This window comes from Panulirus ornatus, chromosome 10, assembly GCF_036320965.1.
Source record: "Panulirus ornatus isolate Po-2019 chromosome 10, ASM3632096v1, whole genome shotgun sequence".
NCBI classification, from domain to species: Eukaryota; Metazoa; Arthropoda; class Malacostraca; order Decapoda; family Palinuridae; genus Panulirus; species Panulirus ornatus.
This window is the reverse complement of record NC_092233.1, coordinates 42,979,481-43,005,809: the sequence shown is the minus strand read 5'-3', so window position 1 is coordinate 43,005,809 and position 26,329 is coordinate 42,979,481. Positions and strand designations below refer to the sequence as shown.

The window sequence follows — 26,329 nt, the reverse complement described above, 5'->3', positions numbered from 1 at the left end:
ACTCACTCTTATCCCCTTTGCCTTTGTACAATGGCACTAGGCACGCATTCCGCCAATCCTCAGGCACCTCACCATGAGTCATACATACATTAAATAACCTTACCAACCAGTCAACAATACAGTCACCCCCTTTTTTAATAAATTCCACTGCAATACCATCCAAACCTGCTGCCTTGCCGGCTTTCATCTTCCGCAAAGATTTTACTACCTCTTCTCTGTTTACCAAATCATTTTCCCTAACCCTCTCACTTTGCACACCACCTCGACCCAAACACCCTATATCTGCCACTCTGTCATCAGACACATTCAACAAACCTTCAAAATACTCATTCCATCTCCTTCTCACATCACCACTACTTGTTATCACCTCCCCATTTACGCTCTTCACTGAAGTTCCCATTTGCTCCCTTGTCTTACGCACCCTATTTACCTCCTTCCAGAACATCTTTTTATTCTCCCTAAAATTTACTGATAGTCTCTCACCCCAACTCTCATTTGCCCTTTTTTTTCACCTCTTGCACCTTTCTCTTGACCTCCTGTCTCTTTCTTTTATACTTCTCCCACTCAATTGCATTTTTTCCCTGCAAAAATCGTCCAAATGCCTCTCTCTTCTCTTTCACTAATACTCTTACTTCTTCATCCCACCACTCACTACCCTTTCTAAACAGCCCACATCCCACTCTTCTCATGCCACAAGCATCTTTTGCGCAATCCATCACTGATTCCCTAAATACATCCCATTCCTTCCCCACTCCCCTTACTTCCATTGTTCTCACCTTTTTCCATTCTGTACACAGTCTCTCCTGATACTTCCTCACACAGGTCTCCTTCCCAAGCTCACTTACTCTCACCACCTTCTTCACCCCAACATTCACTCTTCTTTTCTGAAAACCCATACTAATCTTCACCTTAGCCTCCACAAGATAATGATCAGACATCCCTCCAGTTGCACCTCTCAGCACATTGACATCCAAAAGTCTCTCTTTCGCACGCCTGTCAATTAACACGTAATCCAATAACGCTCTCTGGCCATCTTTCCTACTTACATAAGTATACTTATGTATATCTCGCTTTTTAAACCAGGTATTTCCAATCATCAGTCCTTTTTCAGCACATAAATCTACAAGCTCCTCACCATTTCCATTTACAACACTGAACACCCCATGCACACCAATTATTCCCTCAACTGCCACATTACTCACCTTTGCATTCAAATCACCCATCACTATAACCCGGTCTCGTGCATCAAAACCGCTAACACACTCATTTAGCTGCTCCCAAAACACTTGCCTCTCATGATCTTTCTTCTCATGCCCAGGTGCATATGCACCAATAATCACCCACCTCTCTCCATCAACTTTCAATTTTACCCATATTAATCGAGAATTTACTTTCTTACATTCTATCACATACTCCCACAACTCCTGTTTCAGGAGTATTGCTACTCCTTCCCTTGCTCTTGTCCTCTCACTAACCCCTGACTTCACTCCCCAGACGTTTCCAAACCACTCTTCCCCTTTACCCTTGAGCTTCGTTTCACTCAGAGCCAAAACATCCAGGTTCCTTTCCTCAAACATACTACCTATCTCTCCTTTTTTCACATCTTGGTTACATCCACACACATTTAGGCACCCCACTCTGAGCCTTCGAGGAGGATGAGCACTCCCCGCGTGACTCCTTCTTCTGTTTCCCATTTTAGAAAGTTAATACAAGGAGGGGAGGATTTCCAGCCCCCCGCTCCCGTCCCCTCTAGTCGCTTTCTACGACACGCGAGGAATACGTGGGAAGTATTCTTTCACCCCTATCCCCAGGGATAATATACATATATATATACACACACACACACACACACATACACACACATACGCACATACGCACACACACACATACATATATATACATATGAAAAATGTAAGAAACAATTTAGAAAACAAACTTTTAGCTTGAAATGAATGAAAAAATGTGTGGTGTGAGGTGGTTTGATCGAGTAAGTAACGTAAGGGTAAGAGAGATGTGTGGAAATAAAAAGAGCGTGGTTGAGAGAGCAGAAGAGGGTGTTTTGAAATGGTTTGGGCACATGGAGAGAATGAGTGAGTGAGGAAAGATTGACCAAGAGGATATATGTGTCGGAGGTGGAGGGAACGAGGAGAAGAGGGAGACCAAATTGGAGGTGGAAAGATGGAGTGAAAAGGATTTTGTGTGATCGGGGCCTGAACATGCAGGAGGGTGAAAGGAGGGCAAGGAATAGAGTGAATTGGAGCAATGTGGTATACAGGGGTTGACGTGCTGTCAGTGGATTGAATCAAGGCATGTGAAGCATCCGGGGTAAACCATGGAAAGCTGTGTAGGTATGTATATTTGCGTGTGTGGACGTGTGTATGTACATGTGTATGGGGGGGGTTGGGCCATTTCTTTTGTCTGTTTCCTTGCGCTACCTCGCAACCGCGGGAGACAGCGACGAGGTATAAAAAAAAAAAAAAAAACATAAGTATACGTATGTGAGTAGGAGAGATGGCCAGAGAGCATTATTGGATTACATGTTAATTGATAGGCACGTGAAAAAGAGACTTTTGGATGTTAATAAGCTGAGAGGTGCAACTGGAGGGAAGATTTGTAGAGGTTTTGAGAAAAGAAGAGAGAATCTTGGGGTGAAAAAGAGTGGTGACAGCAAGTGAGCTTGGGAAGGAGACTTGTGTGACGAAGTACAAGGAGACACTGAGTACAAAATGGAAAAAGGTGAGAACAAAGGAGGCAAGGGGAGTGGGGGAGGAATGGGATGTATTATGGGAAGCAGTGATGGCTTGCGCAAAAGATGCTTGTGGCATGAGAAGCGTGGGTGGTGAGCAGATTAGAAAGGGTAGTGAGTGGTGGGATGAAGTAAGATTATTAGTGAAAGAGAAGAGAGAGGCATTTGGACGATTTTTGCAGGGAAATAATGCAAATAATTGGGAGGTGTATAAAAGAAAGAGGCAGCAGGTCAAGAGAAAAGTGCAAGAGGTGAAAAAGAGGGCAAATGAGAGATGGGGTGAGAGAGTATCATTAAATTTTAGGGAGAATAAAAAGATTTTTGGAAGGAGGTAAATAAAGTGCGTAAGACGAGGGAACAAATGGGAACTTCAGCGAAGGGGGTTAATGGGGAGGTGATAACAAGTAGTGGTGGTGTGAGAAGGAGATGGAGTGAGTATTTTGAAGGTTTGTTGAATGTGTTTGATGATAGAGTGGCAGATATAGGGTGTTTTGGTCAAGGTGGTGTGCAAAGTGAGAGGGTTAGGGGTTATGATTTGGTACACAGAGAAGAGGTAGTAAAAGCTTTGCGGAAGATGAAAGCCGGCAAGGCAGCGGGTTCGGATGGTATTGCAGTGGAATTTATTAAAAAAGGGGGTGACTATATTGTTAACTGGTTGGTAAGGTTATTCAATGTATGTATGACTCATGGTGAGGTGCCTGAGGACTGGCGGATTGCCTGCATAGTGCCATTGTACAAAGGCAAAGGGGATAAAAGTAAGTGCTCAAATTACAGAGGTATAAGTTTGTTGAGTATTACTGGGAAATTATATGGCAGGGTATTGATTGAATGCCTTTTACCCTCCTGCATGTTCAGGCCCTGATCACACAAAATCTTTTTCACTCCATCTTTCCACCTCCAATTTGGTCTCCCACTTCTTGTTCCCTCCACCTCCGACACATATATCCTCTTGGTCAATCTTTCCTCACTCATTCTCTCCATGTGACCAAACCTTTCAAAACACCCTCTTCTCCTCTCTCAACCACACTCTTTTTATTACCACACATCTCTCTTACCCCATCATTACTTATTTGATCGAACCACCTCACACCACGTATTGTCCTAAAACATCTCATTTCCAGTACATCCACCCTCCTCCGCACAACTCTATCCATAGCACATGCCTCGCAACCATATAACATTGTTGGAACCACTATTCCTTCAAACATACCCATTTTTACTTTCCGAGATAATGTTCTCGACTTCAATACATTCTTCAACGATCCCACAACTTTCGCCCCTTCCCCCACCCTATCATTCACTTCTGCTTCCATGGTTCCATCCACTGCTAAATCCACTCCCAGATATATAAAACACTTTACTTCCTCCAGTTTTTCTCCACTCAGACTTACCTCCCAATTGACTTGACCCTCAACCCTACTATACCTAATAACCTTGCTCTTATTCACATTTACTCCCACCTTTCTTCTTTCACACACTTTACCAAACTCAGTCACCAGCTTCTGCAGTTTCTCACATGAGTCAGCCACCAGTGCTGTATCATCAGCAAACAACAACTGACTCACTTCCCAAGCTCTATCATCCACAACAGACTGCATACTTGCCCCTCTTTCCAAAACTCTTGCATTCACCTCCCTAACAACACCATCCATAAACAAATTAAACAACCATGGAGACATCACACACCCCTGCCGCAAACCTACATTCACTGAAAACCAATCACTTTCCTCTCTTCCTACACGTACACATGCCTTACATCCTCAATAAAAACTTTTCACTTCTAACAACTTGCCTCCCACACCATATATTCTTAATACCTTCCACAGAGCATCTCTATCAACTCTGTCATATGCCTTCTTCAGATCCAAAAATGCTACATACAAATCCATTTGCTTTTCCAAGTATTTCTCACATACATTCTTCAAAGCAAACACCAGATCCACACATCCTCTACCACTTCCGAAACCACACTGTTCTTCCCCCATCTGATGCTCTGTACATGCTTTCATCCTCTCAATCAATACCCTCCCATATAATTTACCAGGAATACTCAACAAACTTATACCTCTGTAATTTGAGCACTCACTCTTATCCCCTTTGCCTTTGTACAATGGCACTATGCAAGCATTCCACCAATCCTCAGGCACCTCACCAAGAGTCATACATACATTAAATAACCTCACTATCCAGTCAACAATACAGTCACCCGCTTCTTTACTGAATTCCACTGCAATACCATCCAAACCCGCTGCCTTGCTGGCTTTCATCTTCCGCAAAGCTTTTACTACCTCTTCTCTGTCTACCAAATCATTCTTCTTAACCCTCTCACTTTGCACACCACCTCGACCAACACACCCTATATATGCCATTCTATCATCAAACGCATTCAATAAGCCTTCAAAATACTCACTCTATCTTCTCACATCATCACTACTTGTTATTACCTCCCCATTAGCCCCCTTCACTGAAGTTCCCATTTGTTCCCTTGTCTTACGCACTTTATTTACCTCCTTCCAAAACATCTTTTTATTCTCCCTAAAATTTAATGCTACTCTCTCACCCCAACTCACATTTGCCCTCTTTTTCACCTCTTGCACCTCTCTCTTGACCTCCTGTCTCTTTCTTTTATACATCTCCCACTCAATTGCATTATTTCCCTGCAAAAATCATCCAAATGCCTCTCTCTTCTCTTTCACTAATAATCTTACTTCTTCATTCCACCACTCACTACCATTTCTAATCTGCCCACCTCCCACGCTTCTCATGCCACAAGCATCTTTTGCGCAAGCCATCACTGATTCCCCAAATACATCCCATTCCTCCCCCACTCCCCTTACCTCCTTTGTTCTCACCTTTTTCTATTCTCCACTCAGTCTCTCCTGGTATTTCCTCACACAAGCCTCCTTTCCAAGCTCACTTACTCTCACCACTCTTTTCACCCCAGCATTCTCTCTTCTTTTCTCAAAACCTCTACAAATCTTCACCTTCGCCTCCACAAGATAATGATCAGACATCCCTCCAGTCGCACCTCTCAGCACATTAGCATCCAAAATGCTCTCTTTCGCGAGCCTATCAATTAACACGTAATCCAATAACGCTCTCTGGCCATCTCTCCTACTAACATATGTATACTTATGTATATCTCTCTTTTTAAACCAGGTATTCCCAATCACCAGTCCTTTTTCAGCACATAAATCTACAAGCTCTTCACCGTTTCCATTTACAACACTGAACACCCCATGTACACCAATTATTCCCTAAACTGCCGCATTACTCACCTTTGCATTCAAATCACCCATCACTATAACCCGGTCTCATGCATCAAAGCTACTAACACACTCACTCAGCTGCTCCCAAAACACTTGCCTCTCATGATCTTTCTTCTCATGCCCAGGTGCATATGCACCAATAATCACCCATCTCTCTCCATCCACTTTCAGTTTTACCCATATCAATCTAGAGTTTACTTTCTTACCCTCTATCACATACTCCCACCACTCCTGTTTCAGGAGCAGTGCTACTCCTTCCCTTGCTCTTGTCCTCTGACTAACCCCTGACTTTACACCCAAGACATTCCCAAACCACTGTTCCCTTTTACCCTTGAGCTTCATTTCAGTCACAGCCAAAACATCCAGGTTTCTTTCCTCAAACATACAACCTATCTCTCCTTTTTTCTCATCTTGGTTACATCCACACACATTTAAACACCCCAATCTGAGCCTTCGAGAGATGTGTGGTGATAAAAAGAGTGTGGTTGAGAGAGCAGAAGATGGTGTGCTGATATGATTTTGACATATGGAGAGAATGAGTGTGGAAACTTGAAAAAGAGGATATATGTATCAAACATGGAGGGAACAAAGACAACGGGAGACCAACTTGAAATGGATGATAAAGTGAAAAAGATTTTGAGCGATTGGGGCTTGAAAATGAAGGAGGGTGAAAGGCATCCACAAGACTGAGTGAACTGGAACGATATGGTATACTGGGTGGGGGTTCCAACAATGTTATATGGTTGCGAGGCGTAGGCTATAGATAGAGTTGTGCGGAGGAGGGTGGATGTGTTGGAAATGAGATGTTTGAGGACAATATGTGGTGTGAGGTGGTTTGATCGAGTAAGTAATGAAAGGGTAAGAGAGATGTGTGGTAATAAAAAGACTGTGGTTGAGAGAGCAGAAGAGGGTGTTTTGAAATGGTTTGGTCACATGGAGAGAATGAGTGAGGAAAGATTGTCAAAGAGGATATATGTGTCTGAGGTGGAGGGAATGAGGAGAAGTGGGAGACCAAATTGGAGGTGGAAAGATGGAGTGAAAAAGATTTTCAGTGATCGGGGCCTGAACATGCAGGAGGGTGAAAGGTGTGCAAGGAATAGAGTGAAGGGACAATGTGGTATACCGGGGTCGATGTGCTGTCAATGGATTGAACCAGGGCATGTGAAGCGTCTGGGGTAAACCATCTTAAGTTCTGTGGGGCCTGGATGTAGAAAGGGAGTTGTGGTTTTGGTGCATTATACATGACAGCTAGAGAATGAGTGTGAACGAATGTGGCCTTTGTTCTATTTTCCTAGTGCTACATCGCACACATGCGCGGGGAGAGGGTTGTCATTTCATGTGGGGTGGGAAGGCGACGGGAGTATGAATCATGTACATGTGTATATATGTATATGTCTGCGTGTGAATATACATGTATACATTGAGATGTCTAGGTATGTATATGTGCGTGTGTGGACGCGTATGTATATACATGTGTATGTGGGTGGGTTGGGCCATTCTTTCGTCTGTTTCCTTGTGCTACCTCGCTAACGCGGGAGACAGTGACAAAGTATAATAAATAAAAAATATAATACTCATACAGTAGTTGAAGGGACTCTGAGGTTGCCCGACATTATATCACTAAGAAAATGCGGAGTGTTTCATCACCAAATGGACTTTCTACCAAGTGCAAGTACCATCTCACTAGCGAATGAATTGCCACGATCTCAGCACAAAGTTTCTGAAACTTTCTAAATTCTGCCAGCATGAGGTTACCCAAGAATCATTACCTTTGACAAGGCTGTACCACTTGGAGTACAGTCATGTTAAAGAACTTCTCACTCGAAAAGATTCCACATTTCCCTGCCACAGGAAGTAGTGCAATTATAGGCTGAAAAAGCCTCTAGAAAGAGATTCTAGGCAACAGCAGGACCCTCTCTAGAAAGAGGTCCTTGAGTTCATGTACTGATAAAATAAATAATTAATGGTAAAAACACAACAAGACTTCGGTCAGAGATCACAACTTGCCAGTTACTAATGTAAAAAATATACTGAATACTACCAGATCAAAGTGACTAGCAAACCAAAACAGAAAGACATGGTAAGACCAAAAGCAAATTTGTATTTCTTGAAAAATTATTTCAATTGGTTTGATCTCTTGATTTACGGTAAAAAATATAAAAAAAGACCAAGCACTTCACAAGTTTTCTGGATTTTTTATGATAAATACCTAAACTGAAAAAAATAGCCACTTTTCTGGATTCCAGTTCCTTGAAAGTCAACCAATGATAAAAAATAATTAACAATTTCCATTTCTTCCATTCCTTAACATAGATATTAATGTAAAGGATGCTGTCTGTGCCAGCACAAAGCCAAGTTTGGATAAGCTTTGTTATGCTCTCTTTACTGTGAACCCATATTTCATCAAAAGTCTTGTAAAATTCTGTATACGTTTCCACAATAGAAAGTTAAAATGAACAACACTTACTTGCCACTAAGGAAATTCTAATCTCCTAAGCATAATGACCAAAGAGTGCATCTGGGTAGAGGAAAGTTTATTCTGTTGTGAAAAAACAATTAAGGCAGCCTACTCAATCAAGAGTATGAGGATCAACTCTCTGCAATGCAATGGGTAAATTAGTAAAAATACTCCAGAATTTTTTTCAAACTGCACCAGATACACAAACACATTAAACTAACATAAATACACACACCTTTGAGGGGAACAGCTTTTTAGCTGCATTTATAGTCCCTGCAATACATAAGCTACAAAATCTGCATCAATATACTTACCAATGAAAACATCCATGGGACCATAAGGTGTTCCAACAGATTTCTTGGAAGTCTGACCCAATTTAGAGAGAATACCTAAAGGACCAGTTACTCTCTTCTTTAACTGTTGCTCTTTTTGTTCTTCTTTCTGTTAGATACATACAATATCAATAAACTATACATAATGATGAGGCTAAAAAGGAGAAAAGTCATCACAGATCACAGATAAAAAATAAAAACATTATTCTACTTACTAAATCTTTTTATTATCAATGAATTATCAATAAACTTGTGGAAAGTGTTATGAGTATACAGTGTTGGAGGAAGCTACTGTGTGCAATGAGTTTTCATCTAAGCAGTAAGATGTACCAGCAGGGAGGAAGAGAGGAAGACAAGAGGTTCTAAGAAATGGGTATGAGTTAAGGATCTGTGATGACACTATGACTGTTTAATCTGCTCATGAATAAGGTGGTGAGGGAGTTAAATGCAAGGGAAGATTCTCAGAACAATAGGCAAAATAGTTCCTTTTTGCAGATGACATAGCTCTAGCATTCTCTCTCTCTCTCTCTCTCTCTCTCTCTCTCTCTCTCTCTCTCTCTCTCTCTCTCTCTCCTCTCTCTCTCTCTCTCTCTCTCTCTCTCTCTCTCTCATGTGTGAGACAGAAAGAAAGCAAAACATTATTGCAATAAAACTAAGGCAAGGAGGAGTAGCAAGGGGATGAGACTGGATGGTTTGAGTGTTTGTTTGAACAGGAAAAACCTAGAGGGAGTACACTGCTCTACATAACAGTGGATGAAACCATGGGGCCTGAAGTGAGTCATAGGGTGGGAGAGGAAGTTATGGTTCTAGTTGCACTGAGGATAGTATGGAATTAGTCAGTGTGTCAAGGCAAAGATGGTAGTGTTTGAAGGCAGACTAGTCTCAACAGCGTTGCCTGGATGCATGTCGTAGACCATAAATGCAAAAGAATGGAAATGGATGGATGTGTTGGAGATGAAATGCTTGAGGAAAACATGTGTAGTCTGACTCAAAAAGTTGACCAGGGTGTGCAGAGATAGTTTGGACATATAGAAAGGATGGGAAAGACAGACTGATAAACATTAGCGGAGGGTGATGGAATTATGGAAAGAAAGAGGCTTTGAGGAACTGTGGCCTAAACATTCAAGACAAGTGATAGGCATACATGGAACAGAATGAGGAATTTAATGTTTATAGGGAAGCAGTGGTGGCTTCCACAAAAGATGCTTGTGGCATGAGAAGTGTGGGAGGCAGCATGAAGGTGGGCAGATTAGAAAGGGTAGCAAGTGGTGGGATGAAGAAGTAAGATTATTAGTGAAAGAGAAGAGAGAGGCACTGGGAGGATTTTTGCAGGGAAATAGTGCAAATGACTGGGAGATGTATAAAAGAAAAAGGCAAGAGGTCAAGAGAAAGGTGCAAGAGGTGAAAAAGAAGGCAAATGAGAGTTGGGGTGAGAGAGTATCATTAAATTTGAGAGAGAATAAAAAGATGTTCTGGAAGGAGGTAAACAAAGTAAGACAAGAGAACAAATGGGAACATCGGTGAAAGGGGATAATGGGGAGGTAATAACAAGTAGTGGTGATGTGAGACGGAGATGAGGTGACTATTTTGAAGGCTTGTTGAATGTGTTAGATGATACAGTGGCAGATATAGGGTGTTCTGGTCGAGGTGGTGTGCGAAGTGAGAGGGTTAGGGAGAATGATTTGGTAAACAGAAAAGAGGTAAAGAAAGCTTTGCGAAAGATAAAAGCTGGCAAGGCGGCAGGTTTGGATGGTATTGCAGTGGAATCTATTAAAAAGGGGGGTGACTGTGTTGTTGACTGGTTGGTGAGGATATTCAATATATACATGGTTCATGGTGAAGTGCCTGAGGCTTGGCAGAATGCATGCACAGTGCCATTGTGCAAAAGGCAAAGGGGATAAATGTGTGTTCAAATTACAGAGGTATAAGTTTGTTGAGTATTCCTGGTAAATTATATGGGAGGGTATTGACTGAGAGGGTGAGGGCATGTACAGAGCATCAGATTGGGGAATAGCAGTGTGGTTTCAGAAGTGGGAGAACATGTGTGGATCAGGTGTACGCTTTGGAGAATGTAAGTGAGAAATACTTAGAAAAACAAATGGATTTGTAAGTAGCATTTATGGATCTTTCATCTGTTTCCTTACGCTACCTCGCTAACGCGGGAGACAGTGACAAAGCAAAATAAAAAATAAATAAAAAAATTTATGGATCTAGAGAAGGCATATGATAAGAATTGATATAGATGCTCTGTGGAAGGTATTAAGAGTATATGGTGTGGGAGGCAAGTTGTTAGAAGCAGTGAAAAGTTTTTATCAGGGATGTAAGGCATGTGTACGAGTAGGAGGAGAGGAAAGTGATTGGTTCTTAGGGAGGTGAATGCAAGAGTTTTGGAAAGAGAGGCAATTATGCAGTCTGTTGTGGATGAGAGGGCTTGGGAAGTGAGTCAGTTGTTGTAAGCTGAGGATACAGCGCTGGTGGCTGATTCGGGTGAGAAACTGCAGAAGCTGGTGACTGAGTTTGATAAAGCGTATGAAAGAAGAAAGCTGAGAGTAAATGTGAATAAAAGCAAGGTTACTAGGCACAGTATGGTTGAAGGACAAGTCAATTGGGAGGCAAGTTTGAATAGAGAAGAACTGGAGGAAGTGAGGTGTTTTAGATACCTGGGAGTGGATTTTCCAGTGGATGGAACCATGGGAGTGGAAGCGAGTCACAGGGTGGAGGAGGGGGCGAAGGTTCTGGGAGCGTTGAGGAATGTGTGGAAGGCGAGAATATTATCTCAGAAAACAAAAATGGGTATGTTTGAAGGAACAGTTGTTCCAACAATGTTATATGGTTGCGAGGTGTGGGCTATAGATAAGGTTGTTCGGTGGAGGGTGGATGTGTTGGAAATGAGATGTTTGAGGACAGTATGTGGTGTGAGGTGATTTGATCAAGTAAGTAATGAAAGGGTAAGAGAGATGTGTAGTAATAAAAAGAGTGTGGTTGAGAGAGCAGAAGAGGGTGTATTGAAATGGTTTGGTCACATGGAGAGAATGAGTGAGGAAAGATTGACAAAGAGGATACATGTGTCAGAGGTGGAGGGAACAAGGACAAGTGGGAGACCAAATTGGAGGTGGAAGGATGGAGTGAAAAAGATTTTGAGCGATCGGGGCCTGAACATGCAGGGGGGTGAAAGGCATGCAAGGAATAGAGTGAATTGGAAAGATTAGGTATACCGGGGTCGATGTGCTTTCAATGGATTGAACCAGGGCATGTGAAGTATCTGGGGTAAACCATGAAAAGTTTTGTGGGGCCTGGGGCCTGGATGTGAAAAGGGAGCTGTGGTTTTGGTGCATTATACATGACAGCTAGAGACTGAGTGTGAACGAGTGGCATTTGTTGCCTTTTCCTGGCGCTACCCTGCGCGCTTGCAGGGGGGAGGAGGGTCTCATTTCATGTGTTGCAGGGTGGCAATGGGAATGAATAAAGGCAGCAAGTATGAATTATATACATGTTTAAATATGTTTTTTTTTTTTTTTTTTTGCTTTGTCGCTGTCTCCCGCGTTTGCGAGGTAGCGCAAGGAAACAGACGAAAGAAATGGCCCAACCCACCCCCATACACATGTATATACATACGTCCACACACGCAATTATACATACCTACACAGCTTTCCATGGTTTACCCCAGACGCTTCGTATGCCTTGATTCAATCCACTGACAGCACGTCAACCCCGGTATACCACATCGCTCCAATTCACTCTATTCCTTGCCCTTCCTTCACCCTCCTGCATGTTCAGGCCCCGATCACACAAAATCCTTTTCACTCCATCTTTCCACCTCCAATTTGGTCTCCCTCTTCTCCTCGTTCCCTCCACCTCCGACACATATATCCTCTTGGTCAATCTTTCCTCACTCATTCTCTCCATGTGCCCAAACCATTTCAAAACACCCTCTTCTGCTCTCTCCACCACGCTCTTTTTATTTCCACACATCTCTCTTACCCTTACGTTACTTACTCGATCAAACCACCTCACACCACACATTGTCCTCAAACATCTCATTTCCAGCACATCCATCCTCCTACGCACAACTCTATCCATAGCCCACGCCTCGCAACCATACAACATTGTTGGAACTACTATTCCTTCAAACATACCCATTTTTGCTTTCCGGGATAATGTTCTCGACTTCCACACATTTTTCAAGGCTCCCAAAATTTTCGCCCCCTCCCCCACCCTATGATCCACTTCCGCTTCCATGGTTCCATCCGCTGACAGATCCACTCCCAGATATCTAAAACACTTCACTTCCTCCAGCCTCTCACCATTCAAACTCACCTCCCAATTGACTTGACCCTCAACCCTACTGTACCTAATAACCTTGCTCTTATTGACATTTACTCTTAACTTTCTTCTTCCACACACTTTACCAAACTCCGTCACCAGCTTCTGCAGTTTCTCACATGAATCCGCCACCAGCGCTGTATCATCAGCGAACAACAACTGACTCACTTCCCAAGCTCTCTCATCCCCAACAGACTTCATACTTGCCCCTCTTTCCAAAACTCTTGCATTTACCTCCCTAACAACCCCATCCATAAACAAATTAAACAACCATGGAGACATCACACACCCCTGCCGCAAACCTACATTCACTGAGAACCAATCACTTTCCTCTCTTCCTACACGTACACATGCCTTACATCCTCGATAAAAACTTTTCACTGCTTCTAACAACTTGCCTCCCACACCATATATTCTTAATACCTTCCACAGAGCATCTCTATCAACTCTATCATATGCCTTCTCCAGATCCATAAATGCTACATACAAATCCATTTGCTTTTCTAAGTATTTCTCACATACATTCTTCAAAGCAAACACCTGATCCACACATCCTCTACCACTTCTGAAACCACACTGCTCTTCCCCAATCTGATGCTCTGTACATGCCTTCACCCTCTCAATCAATACCCTCCCATATAATTTACCAGGAATACTCAACAAACTTATACCTCTGTAATTTGAGCACTCACTCTTATCCCCTTTGCCTTTGTACAATGGCACTATGCAAGCATTCCGCCAATCCTCAGGCACCTCACCATGAGTCATACATACATTAAATAACCTTACCAACCAGTCAACAATACAGTCACCCCCTTTTTTAATAAATTCCACTGCAATACCATCCAAACCTGCTGCCTTGCCGGCTTTCATCTTCCGCAAAGCTTTTACTACCTCTTCTCTGTTTACCAAATCATTTTCCCTAACCCTCTCACTTTGCACACCACCTCGACCCAAACACCCTATATCTGCCACTCTGTCATCAGACACATTCAACAAACCTTCAAAATACTCATTCCATCTCCTTCTCACATCACCACTACTTGTTATCACCTCCCCATTTACGCCCTTCACTGAAGTTCCCATTTGCTCCCTTGTCTTACGCACCCTATTTACCTCCTTCCAGAACATCTTTTTATTCTCCCTAAAATTTACTGATAGTCTCTCACCCCAACTCTCATTTGCCCTTTTTTTCACCTCTTGCACCTTTCTCTTGACCTCCTGTCTCTTTCTTTTATACTTCTCCCACTCAATTGCATTTTTTCCCTGCAAAAATCGTCCAAATGCCTCTCTCTTCTCTTTCACTAATACTCTTACTTCTTCATCCCACCACTCACTACCCTTTCTAAACAGCCCACCTCCCACTCTTCTCATGCCACATGCATCTTTTGCGCAATCCGTCACTGATTCCCTAAATACATCCCATTCCTCCCCCACTCCCCTTACTTCCATTGTGCTTATGTATATCTCGCTTTTTAAACCAGGTATTCCCAATCATCAGTCCTTTTTCAGCACATAGATCTACAAGCTCTTCACCATTTCCATTTACAACACTGAACACCCCATGTATACCAATTATTCCCTCAACTGCCACATTACTCACCTTTGCATTCAAATCACCCAACACTATAACCCGGTCTCGTGCATCAAAACCACTAACACACTCATTCAGCTGCTCCCAAAACACTTGCCTCTCATGATCTTTCTTCTCATGCCCAGGTGCATATGCACCAATAATCACCCATCTCTCTCCATCAACTTTCAGTTTTACCCATATTAATCGAGAATTTACTTTCTTACATTCTATCACATACTTCCACAACTCCTGTTTCAGGAGTACTGCTACTCCTTCCCTTGCTCTTGTCCTCTCACTAACCCCTGACTTTACTCCCAAGACATTCCTAAACCACTCTTCCCCTTTACCCTTGAGCTTCGTTTCACTCAGAGCCAAAACATCCAGGTTCCTTTCCTCAAACATACTACCTATCTCTCCTTTTTTCACATCTTGGTTACATCCACACACATTTAGGCACCCCAATCTGAGCCTTCGAGGAGGATGAGCACTCCCCGCGTGACTCCTTCTTCTGTTTCCCATTTTAGAAAGTTAAAAAAATACAAGGAGGGGAGGATTTCTGGCCCTCCGCTCCCGTCCCCTCTAGTCGCTTTCTACGACACGCGAGGAATGAGTGGGAAGTATTCTTTCACCCCTATCCCCAGGGATAATATACATATATATATATATATATATATATACACATACACACACATACACACACACACGCACACATACACTCACACACACATAAATATATATACATGTGAAAAATGTAAGAAAGAATTTAGAAAACTGAAACTTCTAGCTTGAAATGAAATGAAAAAATGAATATATATACACATATATATATATATATATATATATATATATATATATATATATATATATATATACAGTATTGCAGTGGAATTTATTAAAAAAGGGAGTGACTGTATTGTTGACTGGTTGGTAAGGTTATTTAATGTATGTATGACTCATGGTGAGGTGCCTGAGGATTGGCGGAATGCGTGCATAGTGCCATTGTACAAAGGCAAAGGGGATAAGAGTGAGTGCTCAAATTACAGAGGTATAAGTTTGTTGAAACTGCAGAAGCTGGTGACTGAGTTTGGTAAAGTGTGTGGAAGAAGAAAGTTAAGAGTAAATGTGAATAAGAGCAAGGTTATTAGGTACAGTAGGGTTGAGGGTCAAGTCAATTGGGAGGTGAGATTGAATGGAGAAAAACTGGAGGAAGTGAAGTGTTTTAGATATCTGGGAGTGGATCTGGCAGCGGATGGAACCATGGAAGCGGAAGTGGATCATAGGGTGGGGGAGGGGGCGAAAATTCTGGGGGCCTTGAAGAATGTGTGGAAGTCGAGAACATTATCTCGGAAAGCAAAAATGGGTATGTTTGAAGGAATAGTGGTTCCAACAATGTTGTATGGTTGCGAGGTGTGGGCTATGGATAGAGTTGTGCACAGGAGGATGGATGTGCTGGAAATGAGATGTTTGAGGACAATGTGTGGTGTGAGGTGGTTTGATCGAGTGAGTAACGTAAGGGTAAGAGAGATGTGTGGAAATAAAAAGAGCGTGGTTGAGAGAGCAGAAGAGGGTGTTTTGAAGTGGTTTGGGCACATGGAGAGGATGAGTGAGGAAAGATTGACCAAGAGGATATATGTGTCGGAGGTGGAGGGAACAAGGAGAAGAGGGAGACCAAATTGGAGGTGGAAAGATGGAGTGAAAAAGATTTTGTGTGATCGGGGCCTGAACATGCAGGAGGGTGAAAGGAGGGCAAGGAATAGAGTGAATTGGAGCGATGTGGTATACCGGGGTTGACGTGCTGTCAGTGGATTGAATCAAGGCATGTGAAGCGTCTGGGGTAAACCATGGAAAGCTGTGTAGGTATGTATATTTGCGTGTGTGGACGTATGTATATACATGTGTATGGGGGGGGTTGGGCCATTTCTTTCGTCTGTTTCCTTGCGCTACCTCGCAAACACGGGAGACAGCAACAAAGTATAATAAAAATATAAAAAAAGTTTGTTGAGTATTCCTGGTAAATTATATGGGAGGGTATTGATTGAGAGGGTGAAGGCATGTACAGAGCATCAGATTGGGGAAGAGCAGTGTGGTTTCAGAGGTGGTAGGGGATGTGTGGATCAGGTGTTTGCTTTGAAGAATGTATGTGAGAAACACTTAGAAAATCAAATGGATTTGTATGTAGCATTTATGGATCTGGAGAAGGCATATGATAGAGTTGATAGAGATGCTCTGTGGAAGGTATAAAGAATATATGGTGTGGGAGGCAAGTTGTTAGAAGCAGTGAAAAGTTTTTATCGAGGATGTAAGGCATGTGTACGTGTAGGAAGAGAGGAAAGTGATTGGTTCTCAGTGAATGTAGGTTTGCGGCAGGGGTGTGTGATGTCTCCATGGTTGTTTAATTTGTTTATGGATGGGGTTGTTAGGGAGGTGAATGCAAGAGTTTTGGAAAGAGGGGCAAGTATGAAGTCTGTTGGGGATGAGAGAGCTTGGGAAGTGAGTCAGTTGTTGTTCGCTGATGATACAGCGCTGGTGGCTGATTCATGTGAGAAACTACAGAAGCTGGTGACTGAGTTTGGTAAAGTGTGTGGAAGAAGAAAGTTAAGAGTAAATGTGAATAAGAGCAAGGTTATTAGGTACAGTAGGGTTGAGGGTCAAGTCAATTGGGAGGTGAGATTGAATGGAGAAAAACTGGAGGAAGTGAAGTGTTTTAGATATCTGGGAGTGGATCTGGCAGTGGATGGAACCATGGAAGCGGAAGTGGATCATAGGGTGGGGGAGGGGGCGAAAATTCTGGGAGCCTTGAAGAATGTGTGGAAGTCGAGAACATTATCTCGGAAAGCAAAAATGGGTATGTTTGAAGGAATAGTGGTTCCAACAATGTTGTATGGTTGCGAGGCGTGGACTATGGATAGAGTTGTGCGCAGGAGGATGGATGTGCTGGAAATGAGATGTTTGAGGACAATGTGTGGTGTGAGGTGGTTTGATCGAGTAAGTAACGTAAGGGTAAGAGAGATGTGTGGAAATAAAAAGAGCGTGGTTGAGAGAGCAGAAGAGGGTGTTTTGAAATGGTTTGGTCACATGGAGAGAATGAGTGAGGAAAGATTGACCAAGAGGATATATGTGTCGGAGGTGGAGGGAACGAGGAGAAGAGGGAGACCAAATTGGAGGTGGAAAGATGGAGTGAAAAAGATTTTGTGTGATCGGGGCCTGAACATGCAGGAGGGTGAAAGGAGGGCAAGGAATAGAGTGAATTGGAGCGATGTGGTATACCGGGGTTGACGTGCTGTCAGTGGATTGAATCAAGGAATGTGAAGCGTCTGGGGTAAACCATGGAAAGCTGTGTAGGTATGTATATTTGCGTGTGTGGACGTATGTATATACATGTGTATGGGGGTGGGTTGGGCCATTTCTTTCGTCTGTTTCTTTGCGCTACCTCACAAACACGGGAGACAGCGGCAAAAAAAAAAAAAAATATATATATATATATATGTCTTTGTATGTATATATATATGTATACATTGAAATGTATAGGTATGTAAATGTGAATGTGTGGATGTGTATGTATATACATGTGTATATGGGTGGGTTGGGCCATTCTTTTGTCTGCTTCCTTGCCCTATCTTGCTAACGCGGGAGACAGCGACAAAGTATAATAATAATGAAAAAAATCAAACTTACCCATGAAAGCGAAAGATCGCTCATACAGGGTAGGTGGCGGAGTTTTGATCTACATTGATAGCAATCTTAGTTCTATAAAGATAAGCAAAGAAAACACACACACTCGCAACTCTCTTTATATTGACATTACCAACAAGGTCAAAAGTAAACTGTCTCAGCATTGGTTACAGACCTCCAAAGCAAAAAGACAAGAACGATATAATACAATGAAATCCATAATATCAACAGTGAAGAGGACATAATGGTATGAGACTTCAACTGACCAAACATAAACTTGAACACAATTACAGGTGACCGAGAGGGAAAAAGACAATTAGAGCTGATTGAAGATGCTTTTCTAGAACAATTAATTAAAAAACCAACTAAAAGTAAAAACATTCTAAGTTTTGTCCTCACCAGTGACAAACTTTATCAACCCTTGCAAAGTGGGCATGAGTTTGTCAAACAGCGATAGCAATTTGATTACATAAGAAATAAATCTATCATTATTATACTTAATCGCTGTTTCCTGCATCAGTGAGGTATAGCACCAGGAAACAGAAGAATGGCCCATCCACTCATATACATATATATATCCATAAACGCCCATATGTGCATACATACATACATATACCTTTTATTTCATTATACTTAATCGCCATCTCCCGCATAAGTGAGGCAGCCCAAGAAAACAAACGAAATAATGGCCCAAACCTACCCACATACACACGTATAAACATAAATGCCCACACTCACACATATACATACCTATGCATTTCAACGTATATACAAACACACACATAAACATATATACACTTGTACATATTCATACTTGCTGCCTTTGTCCATTCTCATCGCTACTCCACCACACATGAAACAGTATCCCCCCCCCCATGCACATGAGATAGCACTAGGAAAAGACAACAAAAGCCACATTCGTTAACACTCAGTCTCTACCTGTCATGTGTAATGCACTGAAACCACAGCTCCCTTTCCACATCCAGCCCCCACAAACTTTACATGGTTTACCCTGGACACTTCATATGCCCTAGTTCAATCCATTGGCAGCATGTCCACCCCGGTATACCACATTGTTCCAATTCGCTCTATTCCTTGCACGCCTTTCACCTTCCTGTATGTTCAGGCCCCGATCACTCAAAATCTTTTCCACTCCATCCTTCCACCTCCAATTTGGTCTACCACTTCTCGTTCCCTCCACCTCTGACACATATGTCCTCTTTGTCAATCTTTCTTCACTCATTCTCTCCATGTGACCAAACCATTTCAACACACCCTCTTCTACTCTCTCAACCACACTCTCTTTATTACCACACATATCTCTTAACCTTTCATTACTTACTCGATCAAACCACCTCACACCACGTATTGTCCTCAAACAATTCGTGTCCAACACATTCACCCTCCTCTGCACAACCCTATCTATTGCCCATGCCTTGCCACCATATAACATTGTTGGAACCACTATTCCCTCAAATATACCCATTTTTGCTCTCTGATATAAAATTCTCACCTTCCACACATTCTTCAATGCTCCCAGAACCTTCACCCCTCCCCCACCCTATGACTCACTTCCGCTTACATGGTTCTATCCGCAGCTAAATCCACTGCCATGAGAAAGGTGGGAGGTGGGCAGATTAGAAAGGTCAGTGAGTGGTGGGATGAAGAAGTAAGATTGTTGGTGAAAGAGCATAGAGAGGCATTTGGACAATTTTTGCAAGGAAGTGCAAATGACTGGGAGATGTATAAAAGAAAGTGGCAAGAGGTCAAGAAAAAGATGCGAGAGGTTAAAAAGAGGGCAAATAAGAATTGGGGTGATATAGTATCATTAAACTTTAGGGAGCATAAAAAAATGTTTTGGAAGGAGGCAAATAAAGTGCATAAGACAATAGAACAAATGGGAACATCGGTGAAGAGGGATAATGGGGAGTTAATAACAAGTAGTGGTGATGTGAGAAGGAGATGGAGTGTATTTTGAAGGTTTGTTGAATGCATTTGATGATTGAGTGGCAGATATAGGGTGTTTTGGTTGAGGTGATGTGCGAAGTAAGAGTGTTAGGGAGAATGATTTGGTAAACAGAGAAGAGGTAGTGAAAGCTTTGCAGAAGAAGAAAGCCAGCAAGGCAACATGTTTCGATCGTATTGCAGTGGAATTCATTAAAAAATGGGGATGACTATGTTGTTGATGGGTTGGTAAGGATATTCAATGTATGTATGGTTCATGGTGAAGTGCCTGAGGATTGGCAGAATGCTTGCATAGTACCATTGTACAAAGGCAAATTGGATAAAGGGAAGTGTTCAAATTCCAGAGGTATAAGTTTGTTGAATATTCCTTGGAAATTATATGGGAGGGTATTGATTGAGAGACATGAAGGCATGTACAGAGTATTAGCTTGGGGAAGAGCAGTGTGATTTCAAAAGTTGTAGAGGATGTGTGGATCAGGTGTTTGCTTTGAAGAATGTATGTGAGAAATACTCAGAAAAACAGATGGATTTATATGTAGCATTTATGGATCTAGAGAAACCATATGATAGGGTTGATAGAGATGCTTTGTGGAAGGTATTAAAAGTATATGGTGTGGGAGGTAAGTTGCTAGAAGCAGTGAAAAGTCTTTGCCAAGGATGTAAGGAATGTGTACGAGTAGGAAGAGAGGAAAGTGTTTGGTTCCCAGTGAATGTCAATTCGTGGCAGGGATGCATGATGTCTCCATGTTCTTTAATTTGTTTATGGATGGGGTGGTCTGTGAGGTGAATGCAAGAGTTTTAGAGAGAGGGGCAAGTATACAGTATGTTTTGGATGACAGGGCGTGAAACGTGAGTCAGTTGTTATTCGCTATTGATACAGCGCTGGTGGATGATTCAGGGGAGAAACTGCAGAAGTTGGTGACTGAGTTCGGTAAAGTGTGTGAAAGAAGAAAGTTGAGAGTAAAAGTGAATAAGAGGAAGGTTATTTGGTTCAGTAAGGTTGACTCTTCCAACTCGTACACATGCCTTACACCCTTAGTAAAAACCTTTCACTGCTTCTAGCAAAATACCTCCCACAATATACTCTTAAAAGCTTCCACAAAGCTTCACTAAGAACCCTATATACATATGTATATACATGTATATGTTGAAATGTATAGGTATGTATATATGCGTGTGTGGACATGTATGTGTATACATGTGAATGTAGGTGGGTCGGGCCGTTCTTTCGTCTGTTTCCTTATGCTACCTCGCTGATGCGGGAGACATCGACAAAGTAAAATGAAATAAATAAATATACATATACATATATTTATCTATTTATTATACATTGTCACTGTCTCCCACATTAGCGAGGTAGCACAATGACACACATGAAAAAATGGCCCAACCAACCCACATACACATGTATATATTTACAAGTCCACATACGCACATATACATACCTATACATCTCAACGTATACATATATATACAAACACACATATACATATATACACATATACATAATTCATACTGACTGCCCTTATTCATTCCCGTTGCCACCCTGCAACACAAGAAATGACAGCCCCCTCCACATGCATGTGCACGAGGTAAAGCTACGAAAAAACAACAAAGGCCACATTCGTTCACACTCAGTCTCTAGCTGTCATGTATAATGCACTGAAACCACAGCTCCCTTTCCACATCCAGGCCCCACACAACTTTCCATGCTTTACCCCAGATGCTTCACATGCCCTGGTTCAATCCAATGACAGCACGTCGACCCCGGTATACCACATCATTCCAATTCACTCTATTCCTTGCACTCCTTTCACCCTCCTGCATGTTCAGGCTCCGAAACTCAAAATCTTTTTCACTCCATCTTTCCACCTCAATTGGTCTCCCACTTCTCCTCGGTCGCCTCCACCCCTGACACATATATCCTCTTTGTCAATCTTTCCTCACTCATTCTCTCCATATGACCAAACCATTTCAAAACACCCTCTTCTGCTCTCTCAACAACACTTTTCATTACTGCACATCTCTCTTACCCTTTCATTACTTACTTGATAAAACCACCTCACACAACATATTGTCCTCAAACATCTCATTTCCAGCATATCCTCCCTCCTCTGCACAACTCTATCTACAGCCCATGCCTCGCAATTATATAACATTGTCAGAACCACTATTCCTTCAAACATATTCATTTTTGCTTTCCAAGATAACATTCCCAACTTCTACACAATTTTCAATGCTCCAAGAACTTTCACCCCCTCACACACCCTATGATTCACTTCCGCTTCCATGGTTCCATCCAATGCCAAATCCTCTCCCAGATATCTAAAACACTTCACTTCCTCGAGATTTTCTCCATTCAAACTTAACTCCCAAGTGACTTCTCCCCCAGCCCTACTGTACCTAAAAACCTTGCTCTTATTCACATCTACTCTTAGCTTTCTTCTTTCACACACTTTATCAAACTCAGTCACCAGCGTCTGCAGTTTCTCACTTGAATCAGCCACCAGCGCTGTATCATCAGCGAACAACAACTGACTCACTTCCCAAGCTCTCTCATCCACAACAGGCTGCATACTTGCCCCTCTTTCCAAAACTCTTGCATTCAACTCCCTAACAACCCCATCCATAAACAAATTAAACAACCATGGAGACATCACGCACCCCTACCATAAACCAACATTCACTGAGAACCAATCACTTTCTCTCTTCTTACATGTACACATGCCTTACATCCTCGATAAAAACTTTTTACTGCTTCTAACAACTTGCCTCCCAAAGCATATATTCTTAATATCTTAAACAGAGCATCTTTATCAACTCTATCATATGTCTTCTCCAGAACCATAAATGCTACATAAAAATCCATTTGCTTTTCTAAGTATTTCTCATATACATTCTTCAAAGCAAACACCTGATCCACACATCCTCTACCACTTCTGAAGCCACATTGCTCTTCCCCAGTCTGATCCCCTGTACATGCCTTCACCCTCTCACTCAATACCCTCATATATAATTTCCCATGAATACTCATCAAACTTATACCTCTGTACTTTGAGCCCTCACTTTTATCCTCTTTGCCTTTGTACAATGGCACTATGCAAGCAGTCCACCAATCCTCAGGCATCTCACCATGACTCATACATACTTTAAATAACCTTACAAACCAGTCAACAATTCAGTCAACCCCTTTTTTAATCAATTTCTCTGCAATACCATCCAAACCCGCTGCCTTGTCGGCTTTCATCTTCCGCAAAGCTTTTAATGCCTCTTCTCGGTTTACCAAATCATTCTCCCTAACCCTCTCACTTTCGACACCACCTTCACCAAAACACCATATATCTGCCACTCTACCATCAAACACATTCAACAAACCTTCAAAATACTCACTCCATCTCCATTTTACATCACCACTGCGTGTTATCACCTCGTCATTAGACCCCTTCACTGATGTTCCAATTTCTTCCCTTGTCTTACGCACTTTATTTACCTCCTTCCAAAACATCTTTTTATCATTTTTTTATTTTGGTTTGTCGCTGTCTCCCGCGTTTGCGAGGTAGCGCAAGGAAACAGACGAAAGAAATGGCCCAACCCACCCCCATACACATGTATATACATACACGTCCACACACACAAATATACATACCTATACATCTCAATGTACACATATATATACACACACAGACATATACATATATACCCATGCACACAATTCACATTGTCTGCCTTTATTCATTCCCATCGCCACCTCGCCACACATGGAATACCATCCCTCTCCCCCCTCATGCGTGCGAGGCAGCGCTAGGAAAAGACAACAAAGGCCCCATTCGTTCACACTCAGTCTCTAGCTGTCATGCAATAATGCCCAAAACCACAGCTCCCTTTCCACATCCAGGCCGCACACAACTTTCCATGGTTTACCCCAGACGCTTCACATGCCCTGATTCAATCCACTGACAACACGTCAACCCCAGTATACCACATCGATCCAATTCACTCTATTCCTTGCCCGCCTTTCACCCTCCTGCATGTTCAGGCCCCGATCACACAAAATCTTTTTCACTCCATCTTTCCACCTCCAATTTGGTCTCCCACTTCTCGTTCCCTCCACCTCAGACACATATATCCTCTTGGTCAATCTTTCCTTGCTCATTCTCTCCATGTCCCCAAACCATTTCAAAACACTCTCTTCTGCTCTCTCAACCACGCTCTTTTTATTTCCACACATCTCTCTTACCCTTACATTACTTACTCAATCAAACCACCTCACACCACACATTGTCCTCAAACATCTCATTTCCAGCACATCCACCCTCCTGCGCACAACTCTATCCATAGCCCACACCTTGCAACCATACAACATTGTTGGAACCACTATTCCTTCAAACATACCCATTTTTGCTTTCCGAGATAATGTTCTTGACCTCCAAACATTCTTCAAGGCTCCCAGGATTTTCGCCCCCACCCCCACCCTATGATTCACTTCCGCTTCCAAGATTCCATCCGCTGCCAGATCCACTCCCAGATATCTAAAACACTTTACTTCATCCAGTTTTTCTCCATTCAAACTTACCTCCCAATTGACTTGACCCTCAACCCTACTGTACCTAATAACCTTGCTCTTATTCACATTTACTCTTAACTTTCTTCTTTCACACACTTTATCAAACTCAGTCACCAGCTTCTGCAGTTTCTCATAAGAGTCAGCCACCAGCGCTGTACCATCAGCGAACAACAACTGACTCACTTCCCAAGCTCTCTCATCCACAACAGACTTCATACTTGCCCCTCTTTCCAAAACTCTTGCATTCACCTCCCTAACAACCCCATCCATAAACAAATCAAACAACCACGGAGACATCACACACCCCTGCCGCAAACCTACATTCACTGAGAACCAATCACTTTCCTCTCTTCCTACACGTACACATGCCTTACATCCTCGATAAAAACTTTTCACTGCTTCTAACAACTTGCCTCCCACACCATATATATACACAGAGCATCTCTATCAACTCTATCATATGCCTTCTCCAGATCCATAAATGCTACATACAAATCCATTTGCTTTTCTAAGTATTTCTCACATACATTCTTCAAAGCAAACACCTGATCCACACATCCTCTACCACTTCTGAAACCACACTGCTCTTCCCCAATCTGATGCTCTGTACATGCCTTCACCCTCTCAATCAATACCCTCCCATATAATTTACCAGGAATACTCAACAAACTTATACCTCTGTAATTTGAGCACTCACTCTTATCCCCTTTGCCTTTGTACAATGGCACTATGCACGCATTCCGCCAATCCTCAGGCACCTCACCATGAGTCATACATACATTAAATAACCTTACCAACCAGTCAACAATACAGTCACCCCCTTTTTTAATAGATTCCACTGCAATGCCATCGAACCCTGCTGCCTTGCCGGCTTTCATCTTCCGCAAAGCTTTTACTACCTCTTCTCTGTTTACCAAATCATTTTCCCTAACTCTCTCACTTTGCACACCACCTCGACCAAAACACCCTATATCTGCCACTCTATCATCAAACATATTCAACAAACCTTCAAAATACTCACTCCATCTCCTCACATCACCACTACTTGTTATCACCTCCCCATTAGCGCCCTTCACTGAAGTTCCCATTTGCTCCCTTGTCTTACGCACTTTATTTACCTCTTTTACATCTTTATATTCTCCCTAAAATTTAATGATACTCTCATTTGCCCTCTTTTCTGCCTCTTGCACCTTTCTCTTGACTTCCTACCTCTTTCTTTTATACATCTCCCATTCATTTGCATATTTCCCAGTTTTTAAAAATCGTACAAATGCCTCTATCTTCTCTTTCACTAATAATCTTACTTCATCCCACTACTTACTACCCTTTCTGATCTGCCCACCTCCAACGCTTCTCATGCCACAGGCAACTTTTGCAAAGCCAACACTGTCTCTCCAAATACATCACATTCCTCCCCTACTCCC

The 26,329-nt window shown here is 42.3% G+C and overlaps 1 protein-coding gene across 2 annotated transcripts in view; it reads right to left on the bottom strand.

Annotated features, from left to right (window-relative positions):
* LOC139750919 (uncharacterized) overlaps positions 1-26,329 on the bottom strand; it is a 190,670-nt gene that overhangs the window by 122,245 nt on the left and 42,096 nt on the right. For both annotated transcript variants that reach the window (XM_071665811.1, XM_071665812.1), the window contains one exon: positions 8,788-8,914. In XM_071665811.1, coding sequence (XP_071521912.1) covers positions 8,788-8,914 — 127 coding nt within the window. The remainder of the gene's footprint in view (positions 1-8,787; positions 8,915-26,329) is intronic.